Genomic DNA, 14,460 nt, shown 5'->3' with positions numbered 1-14,460 from the left:
CCAATCACAAATTTTGATTTTGCCGCAGGCGACTTGCGGCAGCCTTCTGATTGGTCAACGCACTCTACCGCACGGCGTTTCCGCGTCTATGGAGGACATATAACGACGCTGGTGTGCATCCGAGTGAAGTTTTCGAACGCAGAGGGACTCTACTTTTTAGCTAAACGCGTAGTCTATTCTTGCTTATGTCTATGGGCTTTGCCGTGGACAAAGAAATCTGAAAAAGAGAAGTCAGTGGAACCATGAGTGGAACGACTGATAGCCAAGTACAGTAACGAGCGGATGTAGTAGGCGCAACGATCGCTAATCTATCCGCAAAGAAGAGCACGACGTGACGTAAACGACGGATCCAAACAAGTATCAGCTGTGTTGTAGTCATTGTTCTCTGGATTCATATCGGTTTTGGCAGACAGATCCCAGTTTCCCTCGACATCACCATCGAGTCCTTCGGAGACTGATAGAAACGGCGGAGATAGCGACGGTGGCTGGCCCGCGCCAAAGGACATAGCGAGGAAGCGCGAACGTTTTTAAGATCCGACGCGACAAGTGGTGAGAGGAGAGAAAAAAAACGGAGGAAAGCTAGGCCAGGCTCTTTTTTTCGTTCCTAACAGCAATCGTGGCTGCGCGCGTGCTACCCCGGCCCCAGCCCCAGGTCCGTGCCACTATTCACCAACGGTTATCCCCGGGGGACAATAATAGTGTGAAAAACGGGGCGGTACGCGCATAAGCCTGGCCTCGAGCAGCGAGTCGGACGACGGTGGACTCGCTCCGCCACCGCGCAAACGGTCCCGTAGTTCTGTACCGGCTACCCTACGACCAGCGGACGAGCACCACTCCTCCAGTCCGGACATGGATAATTATCGGTAATGTACAATATTTTCGAACACTTCACGTGAGCGCGTCGACGGAGATCTATCCCGTATATGTCCGTGATTTCAGAATCTCGAGACATTTTCACACGTTCGTCTTTCTTTTCTCATATGTCTCTCCTGTGTCCATTTTTTTATGTGCTCATATTCTTTACAGAGATTCAGTCTCTTTATACAAATTATTACGAGTTATTATTAATAAGTTATATTATCTCTTTTATTTTAAACTGACGTGAAATTTACGGTGGATTTTAAACTCTTCAAGATCATTAGAATATAGTTTCTATATTGAAATAGTACCAGTTAGTATGCCCTTGAGTTAATGTGGTGATATCATTAGTATTGCCATTATGGATAACATTCCAGTATGCACGACAGCATAATGCAACAGCAGGCCTCAAACGGTGGTGTATCTTCTGGACTACAGCAGAATGGAGCTAAGGCAGATTCTGGTGGGCCTCATGCCAATGGCAATCTGTTACCAGAATCAGATAGTGACATTAATGGTGTGAATGGAGATATGAATCAGAGTTTGGGACCACCAAAAATAATGGACAAAACTAATCAAGACATTGTGAGACTTATCGGACAACATTTAAAGACAGTTGGATTAGAGTATGTAACATTGGTGGTTTAATTAATTCTTAGTACGTTAATTCGTTAGTTGAAAGATTTTAGTTTATAAAAGTAAGAAAGTTGGCTGTCATATTTAATACAAATATATTTACCTTTTTACGATATATCAAGATTAGAATGTATGTACTTGTATATACATATATAAATATATATACAGAATATCTCAGGTTTTTCCTTACAAACTTCAGTGTGTTCTATGAGCAGAGATAAGAAAAAAAAGTTATGTAAACATAGGTCATCAAAATACTTTATTAGAAAGTTGTCGTAAAAGTTAGAATTTTGTATTGAAGAAATAATGATGGTCTTATCCACTTCTTTTAGTTGTGCTTACTGTTTGAAATGATTGAAGGCGATTATAAAAACTTGTATGAATGCTAGTAATGAGCAGTACTTTGTAGAACATTAGAGTCCCTCTAATCAGAGTCTGGCCATATAGCAGCAACTTTTGATTGGTTTGCCATTTCTTGATAAAAGTAAGAGAACAGTAAGAGAAATCGATATAAGAGAGAAAGAGAAAGGGATATGAATGTATATTCTCTGGTATATCGCTTTCTCTTTCTCTCTTGTATCCTTCTCTCACAGAATTTGCAAGTTGGCCAGACTCTGATTAGAGGGACTCTAGTAGAACATTATCTCAAAATGCCGTGAAAATGTCGATTTCACAAATGAAGAATACATGGATAATCATTTTGTATACGGTTTGTGTGCAAGGAATATAAGGACTTCTGTTAGAGAATAATATTAACGAAGATTCTCTAACAGAGAGAAGAGTGCCGTATCACACAGTCTTAACCAATATTTATTTGCAATTACGCTTGGATTTAAATTCCTAGGGTAATACATTTTTAGTATTATACTGATGTATAGGTTGTATGACATTGGCGAACTTTGAAGTGCAAACTTAAGTGAAATTGTTTCTTACACATTTATATCGTACTTTTTCTATAACTTTCTAATAAAGCATTTTGAGACTTATGCTTATATAACATTATTTCTTATTTCTGCTCATAGAACATATAACTAACAATAAAGTTTGTACGGAAAAACTTGGGACACCTTATATGTATATGTATACGCACACACTTAAGCCCCCCGCACAATGAAAAATATAAGGAATAAGGAACAGATATTAGCGATTAGAAATAAGAAATCAGAGGAATCAAGCTGATGTAGCATTGATATACGATAAAATCTATTGTCTGTGTTATTCCCTGTTTCCGTTGCCTGTTTCATCGTGCATCCAACTTTATTCTTGATTTTTTAATCCTAATCGCTAATATCTGTTCCTTGTTCCTTATATTTTTTATTGTGCGGAGGCCTTTAATTATACAATAGTAATTTTGTTATTGCCAGAAACAAGATATCAAACAATTAATTTTTTTATTTTTATTAATTTATTGTCAAGAGAATTACATTAGCCTTACATAAACTGTATTCGTATAGTAGGAAAGAGCTGATTATAGAATTTTGAAATACAGGAAATACATACTATGATATCTATCAATTACATTTAAATTATAATGACAGGTACTTTAAAAAAGTATTGAAATATTTTAACCATTAATAAATAAATAATTTAAGTTTGAATAAAACTATAATTATATTTCAAAATTATTTTAACCTTCTGGTGGACGCGTCCTTTTCCATAACGGGAGGAGGCGTGCCGTATACAAAGTACTGCATGGAGTAAGATTGGAAAGAAAGGATAAGGGATATTATCGTAAAATAAATATTATGCAGTGAAAGTTTACGATATTTAAAGCTTGTTAGACACTGAAGGAATAGCTCGGGGAGCCGAGACTCAAATTGAAAGTTTTCACGAATTTCGTCCAGAATCGCCACACGTGTACAAAGTACACACACGCGCCTACCAGAAGGTTAATAATATGATAAGCATTAATATATGTCATTATTTAGTAACTTTGACGCAGATAAAATATTTTATACTCTTGCCTATACATTTGTTAATATAAAATCTTAAAAGATCTTACTTAAATTCTTAGTAAGATTAAATATTAAGATTAGATATTATAATTTATAATTAACAACAAGTAACAAAGGAAATATTATTTTTAGTCGAACAGCAGATTTGCTTATGCAAGAATCAGGCTGTCGTCTAGATCATCCTGCTGCAGCGAAATTTAGGCAACATGTTATGGATGGTGATTGGAATAAAGCAGACCATGACCTCAATGAACTTAAGTCTTTTTTAAATAGTGCAAACCAGAGTTTAGTGGTAAATTTTTTTTTATATAATTGATGGTCGTACTAATAAAATGTTTTTAAAATGTTTGATCAAATTGATATATTCTATTAATTATATTAATGACAGAAAAAAATATGTAAATATTTTTTATGTAAATGCTTTTTATTGTTTTTATTATATGTGATACAAATTTAAATTAACAGTTAAATTTGTAAACATTACTTAACATTGCTTCAATACAATAGCAAAATGGAAACAATTTGACACTAATGAAAAGTATTGTAACTATAATATCTCAGAAGATTTAATTGTATAATAATGTTCTTTCCAAAAATATTTTAAATCATGAAAATAAAAAAAAATTTTACAATCAATACATAAATATAAAATTTTTCATTTTTTTTAAATATAACTTTTTAATACAATTTGGTCAATTTTGTATTGTTGTACAAAATATTGTTGTAGAATATTCTTGTTCCAAAGTTACAATATTTTTTACACGTATACACATACACAAATAATGTTGAATTATATTTAAATACAAAATAATGACAAGAAGAAAGACAATAAAAGACAATTTTAATGAGTTAGAAAGGTATAAGGTTAAACTTTTATTAATAAATTAATAAAAGTAAAATACTTAATTGACAATTCAATCAATTTCCTGTTTTTATCCGTAGGAGATGAAGTTCTTATTGCTAGAACAAAAATATTTAGAATATTTAGAAGAAGGCATGGTGTTTGATGCGTTACATGTACTGCGCAACGAACTTACACCCTTGGGCCATAATACCGGTCGTGTTCATCAGTTATCTTTATTCATGATGTGCAGTGGACGTGATGAATTACAGGTATTCCATATATTTGCTTCAAATAACGAAAGAAAGTTACAAAGAAGTTACAAAAAAGTGTTGGTATTTTATTGAGCTATAGGTGTCTTGTACTAATGAGTTCCTACAAAAACTGAAGCTTTTTCATTCTTAAGACATAGTTGAAACTAACTTACAACTGAAAATTTGATCACTAGCAAATGGACACTTGTTGACAGACACGTGCAGGCTGGGATGGCAAAGGACCAGCCTCTAGGGCTGCGCTTATGGACAGACTGCAAAGATTCCTGCCACCCTCCATTATGTTACCGCCACGCAGACTTCATTCTTTACTTTGTCAAGCTGTGGAAATGCAAAATCAACTGTGCACGTATCATATAACACATTCGCAGGTACATTGTTGAATCACATTATAATTTGAACTAAGCTTTCTCTTATAGTATTACTTCCAAAATCTTTGTCCTATTTTTTTAACAATATTATAATGTTATTTTAATACTAAATACCTTTAATAAGTTCACTACAATATTACAACACATATATTTATTGAAGAATTTAATGTTATTTATAATACCATAAATAATTGATAATAATAAGATTGATACTAAATAAGATGAAACTAATGAATTAATCGTTTTTAAAATCATATTTTTGTTAAAAGAATAGTATTTATATTTGCTATATTTCTAAATCTCATTATTTTATTTTAGAATGATAACGTGTTTTACACTACTTTTATTGATAACAATGAACAAATTTTTCGTATACTTGAAATATTATAATAATAATATCTTAAGAACTTCTTAAGTTTAAAAACTTAAGTTTAATTACATTCTTATGTTGAAATGCTATAGCATCTTGATACTAACAATAAGTACACAACGATAAGATAATGATGACTGTTTATATTTTTGTCTATTGTCTATTGTACCCGTTTTTTTTCTCTCAAATTCTTACGCAAATTATATTTTCGATTAAAATATTTCAGGACTAATATAATAAAAAATATAATCATACTTTTGGCATATACCATTACAAATATTTAATTGCAATTAATTCGAATATATTTAACTTCAAAGTTAAATATATTAATTTCATTCTACACCCACATGCACATACGCGCATATACATTCATACTCGCACTTGTATCCACACCCCTATGTATAAAAGAATTTTAGATATGAAGCAAGGTGCGCTTATGGTTACACTATTGTTTTTTACATTTCTTGACAAATAATGATTACAGTAATTATTATTATATTAAGCAATATTTTTAAAATATAATTAATATAAAATAGATAACATTGCAATTAATATGATCATTAACCGTTATTATCATTATTTATTTTGTTGAATTATGAGAAAGATAAATCAGTTAAAGATAAATCAGTTAACATCGTATAACAAACATCGTACGAATTGATATGCAAGATATATGTATAATTATTTTGTAAGATAGAAATATAATGAACATATAACTCACAAAGAAAACACATACACGTTTACAAAATATGTTCCTGTGTTATTTATTATTGACTGCTTTTCTTGTAACAAGTGAAAAGATATAAAGAAAATCAAAAGAAAATTTTATTATTTTATTATAAGAAACGTGTAATGATTTATATCAATTATCAAAAAATTCATAATATTTTAACAAAATCTAAAAGGTTTTCTTTATTTTTTCTCTGACTACTTATATATCTCAAAAACGTGTTACTTTTATTGTGTGTTATCTTATTATATTGTATTACTTTTATCGAAATAATGCCTTGAAATGATCTTTCATATGTTTCTATTTTTTGTATTTGGTCATTATAAGCATGAAATTGCAATATTTCCTTGGAAATGCTTAAATTGAGGATTCATCAACGAAATATTAAACAAAAAGATATATTTATGCGCTCGTTTCAAGATTAAATAAAAAATTATGAAAAACATATAGGGGAGACCAGGGCTATTTGTCTACGGAGGCTATGTGTCCACAGTACTGCTATCTGAAGTTTTAAGAGACAGATGTCTTTACCATTGTAACAAGTAGTTGAAAAATGCCCTACGTAAGATATTTAAATGTTGTTTGTTTTTTTGCGATGCCTCTCGCAGACGCTATATACGTTAAAAGAAAAGCGAAAACAATTAGTCACATTTTTTTGACGGTCGAAAAATTTGCTGTGCGACAGTAGTTTAACTCAAATTAAAGTAAGCAATTCATAATATTATTAATTAATATATAGTTATTAGGTGTGAGAAGCGTCAAATCTTAATTCTGCATTATCTAAAATTGGCAACATGTTAAAGACTGAAAAACGTGATCGGGGCTATCTGTCTTATTTTTGATGGGGCAATGTGTCCATACTTCAATGATGAATTGTTCTTTTATAAATAGATAATGGTGCGTAACTACAAAAGAAAGACTTTCCTTAAGACGGATAAGGTAGACATATCTAATAAAATTATATTTAGAGTGATTAAAAGAATAAAAATTAAGCGAGAATCTTTTCGTAAAAACAACATTAGACTTGGGAATAAATGTTCGGGTTCTCACTCGTTACTGTAAAAAAGTGACCTACGAGCAACTACTTGATCCTGCGATTCAAGAATCGTCACCAAATTTTTTTTTAAAAATACACGTCAAGTTAAATATATGAGTTTGTCTTAAATTATTGAATATTTTCTATTTCAAACGCTGCCGAGGATAAAGTAAAGGCCCCAAATTAAAAAAAAAAAAAGATTAAAGAATTAAGAGGACAAAAGAAACTCATTGTATTGATTTTGCAACGGACTCAAAATCAGTTTGATGCCACCGTATATAAAGAAAAGTCAGCTCTACGCAGGAAACTTGTCAAAAAATCTACACAAAGTGCTTACTACTTCTTTGACTCCAACGACTAGGCAGTTTTTTTAATATTATATATTAATAATAAATAATATTATAAATAAGTATAGAAATTAATATAAATAATGTGTTTTTTATTATGTGGACAGATAGCCCCGTATAGGGGGTTATCTGTCTACACTTGACTTGTCCACTTAAAAAAATCGCCTCTTTAAAATGTCAACAATTCTAATTGTTTTTTTTTTTTTTTTATAGAAAGGTTGAAAGGTTATACCATTAAAATTTTAGCCAAATATCTTTATTAGTTTTTAAGTAAACTTGAAAAAAGCGTAAAGTGTGGACACATAGCCCCGGTCTCCCTTAGTCTTCTTCTATGTTATGAAGGCAATTGTCAAGATAAGTTCAATGCGATATTAAAATGAAGTTAAAAAAAATCAGAAATATGAGACGATTAATTTAGATATTTTACATTTTTACGATACTTTATTTATTATTATTTATAATAAATTACGCTTTTAAAAGAAAGTATGCAATGTGCAGTATGCAATTACATTTTTTTTTTTTTAAAGCAATTATATATTTTTTTTACACCAATTGATTTATTTTATTATATTGTGTGTAAATGTATTAAAATAATGTCATTAAAAAGTCAATATTTTTTAAAGTATTTCGGATTTTATGTCAAGATTGTAAAATATTTTATCTTACTTGTAAACTATTGATTTATTGATAATTAATCTTAATATTTTATCAATGGAATAAATTATTGGATCCGCCAGTGCGTAGATAAAAATAATCGAGATTAAGCGACCCGACTGGCCAATTTCTATTTATTCGTCTCACAACGTTTCGACCCCGATTGGGTCCTTCTCGAGAGAAGGCCAGTTGGGTCGCTTAATCTCGATTATTGATATTTTATATGCATTTTATATGCAGAATGGCTAGAGGAATGACATATTAAAAAATTATACATGTCTATAAAATATATATATATATATATATATATATATATTATAAACATGTATAATTTTTTATACATTTTATATATATATATATATATCTTTATATTTTTATATATATCTTTCATATATATCTTTTATATACATATTGACGACATTGATATTTTAAAAATTAATGCATATTTTCTTCCTAAAACCGAAAAATTTTTGCCATGTGACATTGTGTGTGTGTGTGTGTGTGTGTGTGTGCGTGCGTGCGTGCGTGCGTGCGTGCGCGCGCGCCTATAATCTTTTTATAAAATCCACTTTTTCGAAATTATGTTTAGATTTTTAAAATAGGATACCCTACATATCTTAAAATTTCTATAAAAATAGATTTATATTATTACATATATATTGAATATAAATCTGTGTGCTTGAGATTATCCTTCTACATAATATCTTATTGTATGCGATGGCTGAAAACGAAATAATTTTTCTTCTAAAGCAGACAAGCTTAGAGAATGTTTCTCTGCTTGTGGATCATAACTGTGGCAAGGAACAGTTCCCGTGCCATACCATACAGGTACTCAACGATCATTGCGACGAAGTTTGGTATTGCAAATTCTCACCCGATGGTCTCAAGCTCGCCACAGGTTCTAAAGATATGACTGTAATTATATGGGATGTTGACCCAGTGAGTATACATACGTATAGTGTAGTGATATAATGTTAACAATGTGTATCATATCCTTCACTAAAGGCATTTTTTTATTGTAAATTCTTTTATCAACCTTGACACGATTTTTTTTTAAATGTCAAAATATAGCTCTCAAATAAATAAAGACTGAAAATAAAAGGTTTTTTTCAGAGTAATTTTTTAGAAAAATAGATAATAAAGTTGTTTTTCAAATAATTTTGAAACATTGCTTTGATAAAAATTTGAGATTTAATTGATATTGAAAGATATATGTAATATTGAAAATTGGAAAATCGTAATAAATTATAACCCTTTTCGAAATTTTTACTTAAAGAAATTACAGATTAATTTGAAAATAGTTCAGAAAGATATATAATTAATAAACGCTTTAAATGTAATGCAGGAAACGCTAAAAGTGACGCATAGGAAAACGCTCGAAGGACATACGTATGGCGTAGCGCTAATTACTTGGAGTCCCGACAGCAGCCATCTAATCGCTTGTGGTCCTGAAGATTGCCCAGAATTGTGGCTTTGGAGCGTTGATACACCTGATTGTGAATTACGCGTAAAGTTGACACAAAACACGGACGACTCGCTGACGGCTTGCGCCTGGCATCGCGATTCAAATAAATTTGTAGCCGGAGGTCTCCGTGGTCAATTTTATCAATGCGTATGTTAATAAATAAATAATAAATAACAATTTATAATGTTAACTTTTTTAGTACATAAAATTACTTTTTGAAGATTCTCAATAAGTAAAATAGGGATTTTTTACAATTATATAAAATGTCCAAAATTTTCAATTAGTACAAAAGATTCAATAACGAGATGTGCTTTAATTAATTAAAATTTGAAGCTTTTAAGTCTTGCATAGATATGTACGGCATTCACAGCCAAATAGTTAACAGGGGAGGTTTATCTTTTTATTAGATAAGATTCATTGAACATCTTAAACATATATTAAACGTTCTTTCTCAATGTATTAAATTCTGATAAAAATATTTAGGATATGGACGGCAATGTTTCTGATTCATGGGAAGGAGTAAGAGTAAAATGTCTGTGGTGTCGCAGCGATGGAAGAACTGTTCTGGCAGCTGATACACACCATAGAATTCGCAGCTATACTTTCGACGACTTGGGCGATACTACTATGTACGATTTAAAATAACCAATTTAACGTATACTATCTCGATTGTCTTATTAAACAAAACTTTTGATGGAATATTTCCACACTGTTACAGATTACAAGAGGATCATCCTGTTATGTCATTTAGCGTAAACAAAGCAGATCGACTCGCATTACTTAATGTGGCAAATCAAGGTGTGCATCTTTGGGATTTAGAAGACAAATGCCTTGTAAGACGTTTTCAAGGTGTTACTCAAGGACATTTTACTATCCATAGCTGTTTTGGAGGAGTTAATCAAGATTTTATTGCCTCTGGCAGTGAAGGTTTGTCATACATAAAAATAAAATGTATTTTTATACATTGCATCACTGTATTTTACTAGTTTTATTTAAAAAAGCAATATGATTTTATGATGCGTATGGATTAATACGCATATGATTAATAATGACTAATAATTGTTTTCTTCCTATTTCATTACAGACAATAAAGTGTATATATGGCATATCAAAAGAGAACTGCCTATAGCGACTCTTACAGGACATAGTAGAACAGTCAATTGTGTTTCGTGGAATCCTGTTTACCATCAAATGATGGCTTCTGTTTCGGATGATTTTACAGTGAGGATATGGGGCCCAAGATCATTTTCTTCAGATGGAGAAAATGATAAGACAGGTAAGTTTTTGCACAGCAAAATCTTTTAGGATATATTTTTTTCTGTAGTTTTAAAGAATTGCTTTAATTTATCGTGTTAATGTCACAATCTCTCGCATTTCTTTCTTCTCTTTTCATGTATATCTTATTTCTTTCAGTTTCGCTCGAGACCAACTCTTCAAATAGCAGCGGCTGGCACGAGATGGTATCGTAGCGAACTACAGCGCACCCAGTTCACACTGTTCCCATGACCTCATGGTGTTCAAAAGACTGTCATACTGACATTTGACTGTCGTATTGTCCTGTTGATTGTCGTACTGACATTTTACTGCCTTCTGTAGCAGTTGCTCCTCTATACCTCTTGTCGATCTTGATTACTATCTACTGTGTACAGAGGTAACGGGAGGGATGTATGTTTAGCAACAACTGCTAAATTGCCTGCAATTATTAAAACCGAAAATCAACCATCGAGCGTAATTATCACATTTGTGTATACTTTTTTTTCATAGTACCTTTAAGTATTTGATATGCATCCATATATAATATCCGTTGTGTTGGTATCTAAATTAAAACTTCGAATGCTTTAACGTCGGAGCTAATAATCGAAAATAATGTAACGCAGCATAATACGATATAAAGTAGGTCATATGGCAGAATAGAAAATAAAGAAAATTCCGTCTTAGGATTGGTGTGTAAAGGTAAAATTATGTAAACAAGAATATGGAATGCATCCACGTATTGGGACAGTATCGTAGAAAAACACTATGTTTTGACATAAATTTTGTCAAATTTGACTATAATTGTATCAATAAATATTGTACATAACAGTTTCAGATGTAGAGTTTTATTCTAAGTCGTTTATCGATTAATTACTCAAACATTATCTTTGCTATGTTATGTCGCAATTTTTGTCTTTCATTGAAAGACTAAAAATTTTCAAATACTGTGATCTCGTAATGGGATTAACGGACTTTGCGGATTGGACAGGAATTCAAGAACATTCGATGGAGAAGCAATCTTGTTGCGTTCACAGCAGCACACCAAACTATAGAATTTAGAAAGCGCTATCTGTAAGTGACTGAAATGGCAAGAAAAGTTATCCAGTCCATGTATATCATTAGACTGTAACTTTATAATGAAGAGTATATCTAACATGAATTATAAAAATGTTTTTTCAGTGAAGACTAATTTATTTATGTGTAATTAAACAATCTGAAATGACGAATATTAGATAATATTGGAAAATTATAAGTATTGAACTCGTCTTATTAACTGCCATGTGTATCGAAAGATGCTATCTCTTTTTCATTACTTATTATATTCAATAATTATATAATACAGAAACAATATATATATATATATATATATATATATATATATATATATATATATATAATTATAGCGTGCTTAATGTAATAATGTCTTGATAATGTGATGATATTATAATATTTAATAAAGTTAATATATTTGTTTTTTTTATCATTGTCGTCTATTTGTTTACATAAATAATTTATAAAAATTATATGGTATAAGAAGAAATTGCAAAAAGTATATTAATAAAACAATCCATTTTTTTTTAATCCGACGATTGGTTGACTTTTCTTAAGTTGTAATGAGCTCAAAATGTAATGGCAATTAACGGGATGAGTACATTTGAAAAAAAATTTAATTTATTTTACTCTGAAATAAACACGAGAACGAGAAGTCTGAGACTATCAAGAGATGTAGGGTATACCTATACAACATGATGTATAAATATCTTTGCAACATATGTACCACTATTAAACATATTTACACACAAAAGAAACTCTGTAGTTAATGATCTTAATGTTAATAGGAAGTAACATAGTGTTAATCACTATTATTATTTGCATTTACCTATGGTGCCTTAGCACTTTATAATCTAATCGAAAATCTACAATTTCTTACGCAATTCGAAACTATATTTAATTCTCAACTCGATAGATTCTGTAGACTTGTGTACGATGATATGGTAACAAGCTATATAATTCCAAACAATCCACAAAAATATCCTGCAAATCTCATTCGCGTGTATACATATCTATCTAAATTTTAATTTATTTAATTCATTCTTATATTAGCCTAATGTATAATTTTAGGTATGTGAGCTACTAATGTGTAATATTGAATTGCCGTTTGTCATGAGTTTTTGTATTTATTATTGTAATATTATGAAAAGGAGCAATAATAATAACTTCCAAAATTTTAAATTTTTACAGATTAATATACGTATAAATTATATAAACAGTATAAATAAGGATGAAAAATAAGGATGTGCATTATGATCAAATAACGATTTATTCCTTTTCACTGGACAAATGAAAATATAAAAACGTTAGATTTTGTTTTTAATTTGTAATAAGAAAATATACATTTCCATATTAAATTATAATTTTACAACGTACATTACACAGATTATTTAAGAATAACCGCAATTTTTTTCAGTTACAGATTCTTTGAAGAATATAAATTTTCTATTTGTAGAAATTTAATAAAACTTATCTTTTTGCATCTTTTAATTTTTAATATTTCACATCAAGCTTATTTTATATGATCTATAATTTTTTGGGAGACAGGATTTATTTATAATTTTATGCCATATAATATAGAAAATAATTAAAGAATTAGAAAATGATTATATATTCATTTATGTATGTACATGTATATATCAGAATGTAAATGTACATAAAGTTATAAACAGAATTCTACTTCAAGTTTTGTTACAAATTATCGATTGTTTAAAATGAGTTCTAAGTATATATATTTTACTAACATATATATATATATATATATATATATATATATATATATATATATATATAATATTATATAATTTAAGCTACTTGAAATTAATCGAGAAATAAAGTTTTGTGATTAGTAACTATGTAATATTTGAAAAATTCTATATTTTCAGTGACTTGTTACATAAAGTCTATTAGTATATTAGTATCATTTTTGTTAAATCTTATATTACGATATTTAAAAATTAGGCTGGAAAGAATAGAATTCGTATTTAAAAGTAGGACAGCTAGCATGTCATGTATCGGATGTTCTGTATAAATAACATTCAATAAATAATGGATGTAATTTTATTAACAATATCCTATTTGTTATATAAGTATATATTGTGTTTCAACTAAATAAAATAAAGCTTTAAATTATTCTTCAGATAAAAATTCTGATAATATGTGCGTGTGTGTGTACGCTGCGTGTATGTCGTATGTCACATCCATCTTCTTAATTACGTAAAAATAATATATTTTAAAGTAACTAAAATGATTACAATATAGTTCATGCAATAAATTCATTACAAAATTTTGTAAAACCATAAAACAGTTATAAAAGGTGAATAATATAAAATATGCTGAACGAAATAAATTTAATTAAAGATATTTTATGCGTGAATCTCATTTTATGTACTTTTTTATATATTTATATAATTTTTATATTATACTATTATATAAAACCCGACTGTTTGTCTGTCCGTCCGTCCGTCCGTCTGTCCGCGAACTACTCATTCGTTAGTGGACCGAATTTTTATCAAGGGTACATGAAATAGGGGTAGAATTTCCCGGGGAGTGCCATAAAGTGTATAGTTTATTGTTTATTGTTACCGATTTTCTGGAAACCGATTTTTTTAATTTTTTCA

The 14,460-nt window shown here is 29.9% G+C and overlaps 1 protein-coding gene across 5 annotated transcripts; it reads left to right on the top strand.

Annotated features, from left to right (window-relative positions):
- Positions 1 to 226: 226 nt before the first annotated feature.
- LOC112464559 (WD repeat-containing protein 26) lies at positions 227 to 11,623 on the top strand. 5 transcript variants are annotated; one of them, XM_025031610.1, is made up of 11 exons: positions 227 to 863; positions 1,248 to 1,484; positions 3,582 to 3,741; positions 4,392 to 4,562; positions 4,760 to 4,933; positions 8,824 to 9,009; positions 9,416 to 9,682; positions 10,019 to 10,164; positions 10,254 to 10,462; positions 10,620 to 10,811; positions 10,949 to 11,042. In XM_025031610.1, the coding sequence occupies exons 1-11, from the start codon at positions 850 to 852 to the stop codon at positions 11,002 to 11,004; spliced, it is 1,812 nt and encodes a 603-aa protein (XP_024887378.1). In that variant the 5' UTR covers positions 227 to 849; the 3' UTR covers positions 11,005 to 11,042. The 5 variants fall into 5 exon arrangements, with proteins under 5 accessions (XP_024887378.1, XP_024887376.1, XP_024887377.1 ...); XM_025031608.1 differs by having other exon boundaries at positions 8,821 to 9,009; XM_025031609.1 differs by having other exon boundaries at positions 1,210 to 1,484; positions 8,821 to 9,009.
- The last annotated feature ends 2,837 nt before the right edge of the window (positions 11,624 to 14,460 follow it).

This window comes from Temnothorax curvispinosus, unplaced genomic scaffold (assembly GCF_003070985.1).
Source record: "Temnothorax curvispinosus isolate PA1 unplaced genomic scaffold, ASM307098v1 QBEX01014305.1, whole genome shotgun sequence".
NCBI classification, from domain to species: Eukaryota; Metazoa; Arthropoda; class Insecta; order Hymenoptera; family Formicidae; genus Temnothorax; species Temnothorax curvispinosus.
Note: the sequence above shows the minus strand (reverse complement) of the source record. Positions and strands in the feature narration are given on the sequence as shown.

What these genes read in the sequence shown, in the direction of transcription:
- LOC112464559 (XM_025031606.1), top strand. An exon ending in TTAAAGACAGTTGGATTAGA is followed by an intron (nt 1,485 to 3,581) that starts GTATGTAACATT and finishes TATTATTTTTAG; the next exon opens with TCGAACAGCAGATTTGCTTA. An exon ending in TATTGCCTCTGGCAGTGAAG is followed by an intron (nt 10,463 to 10,619) that starts GTTTGTCATACA and finishes ATTTCATTACAG; the next exon opens with ACAATAAAGTGTATATATGG.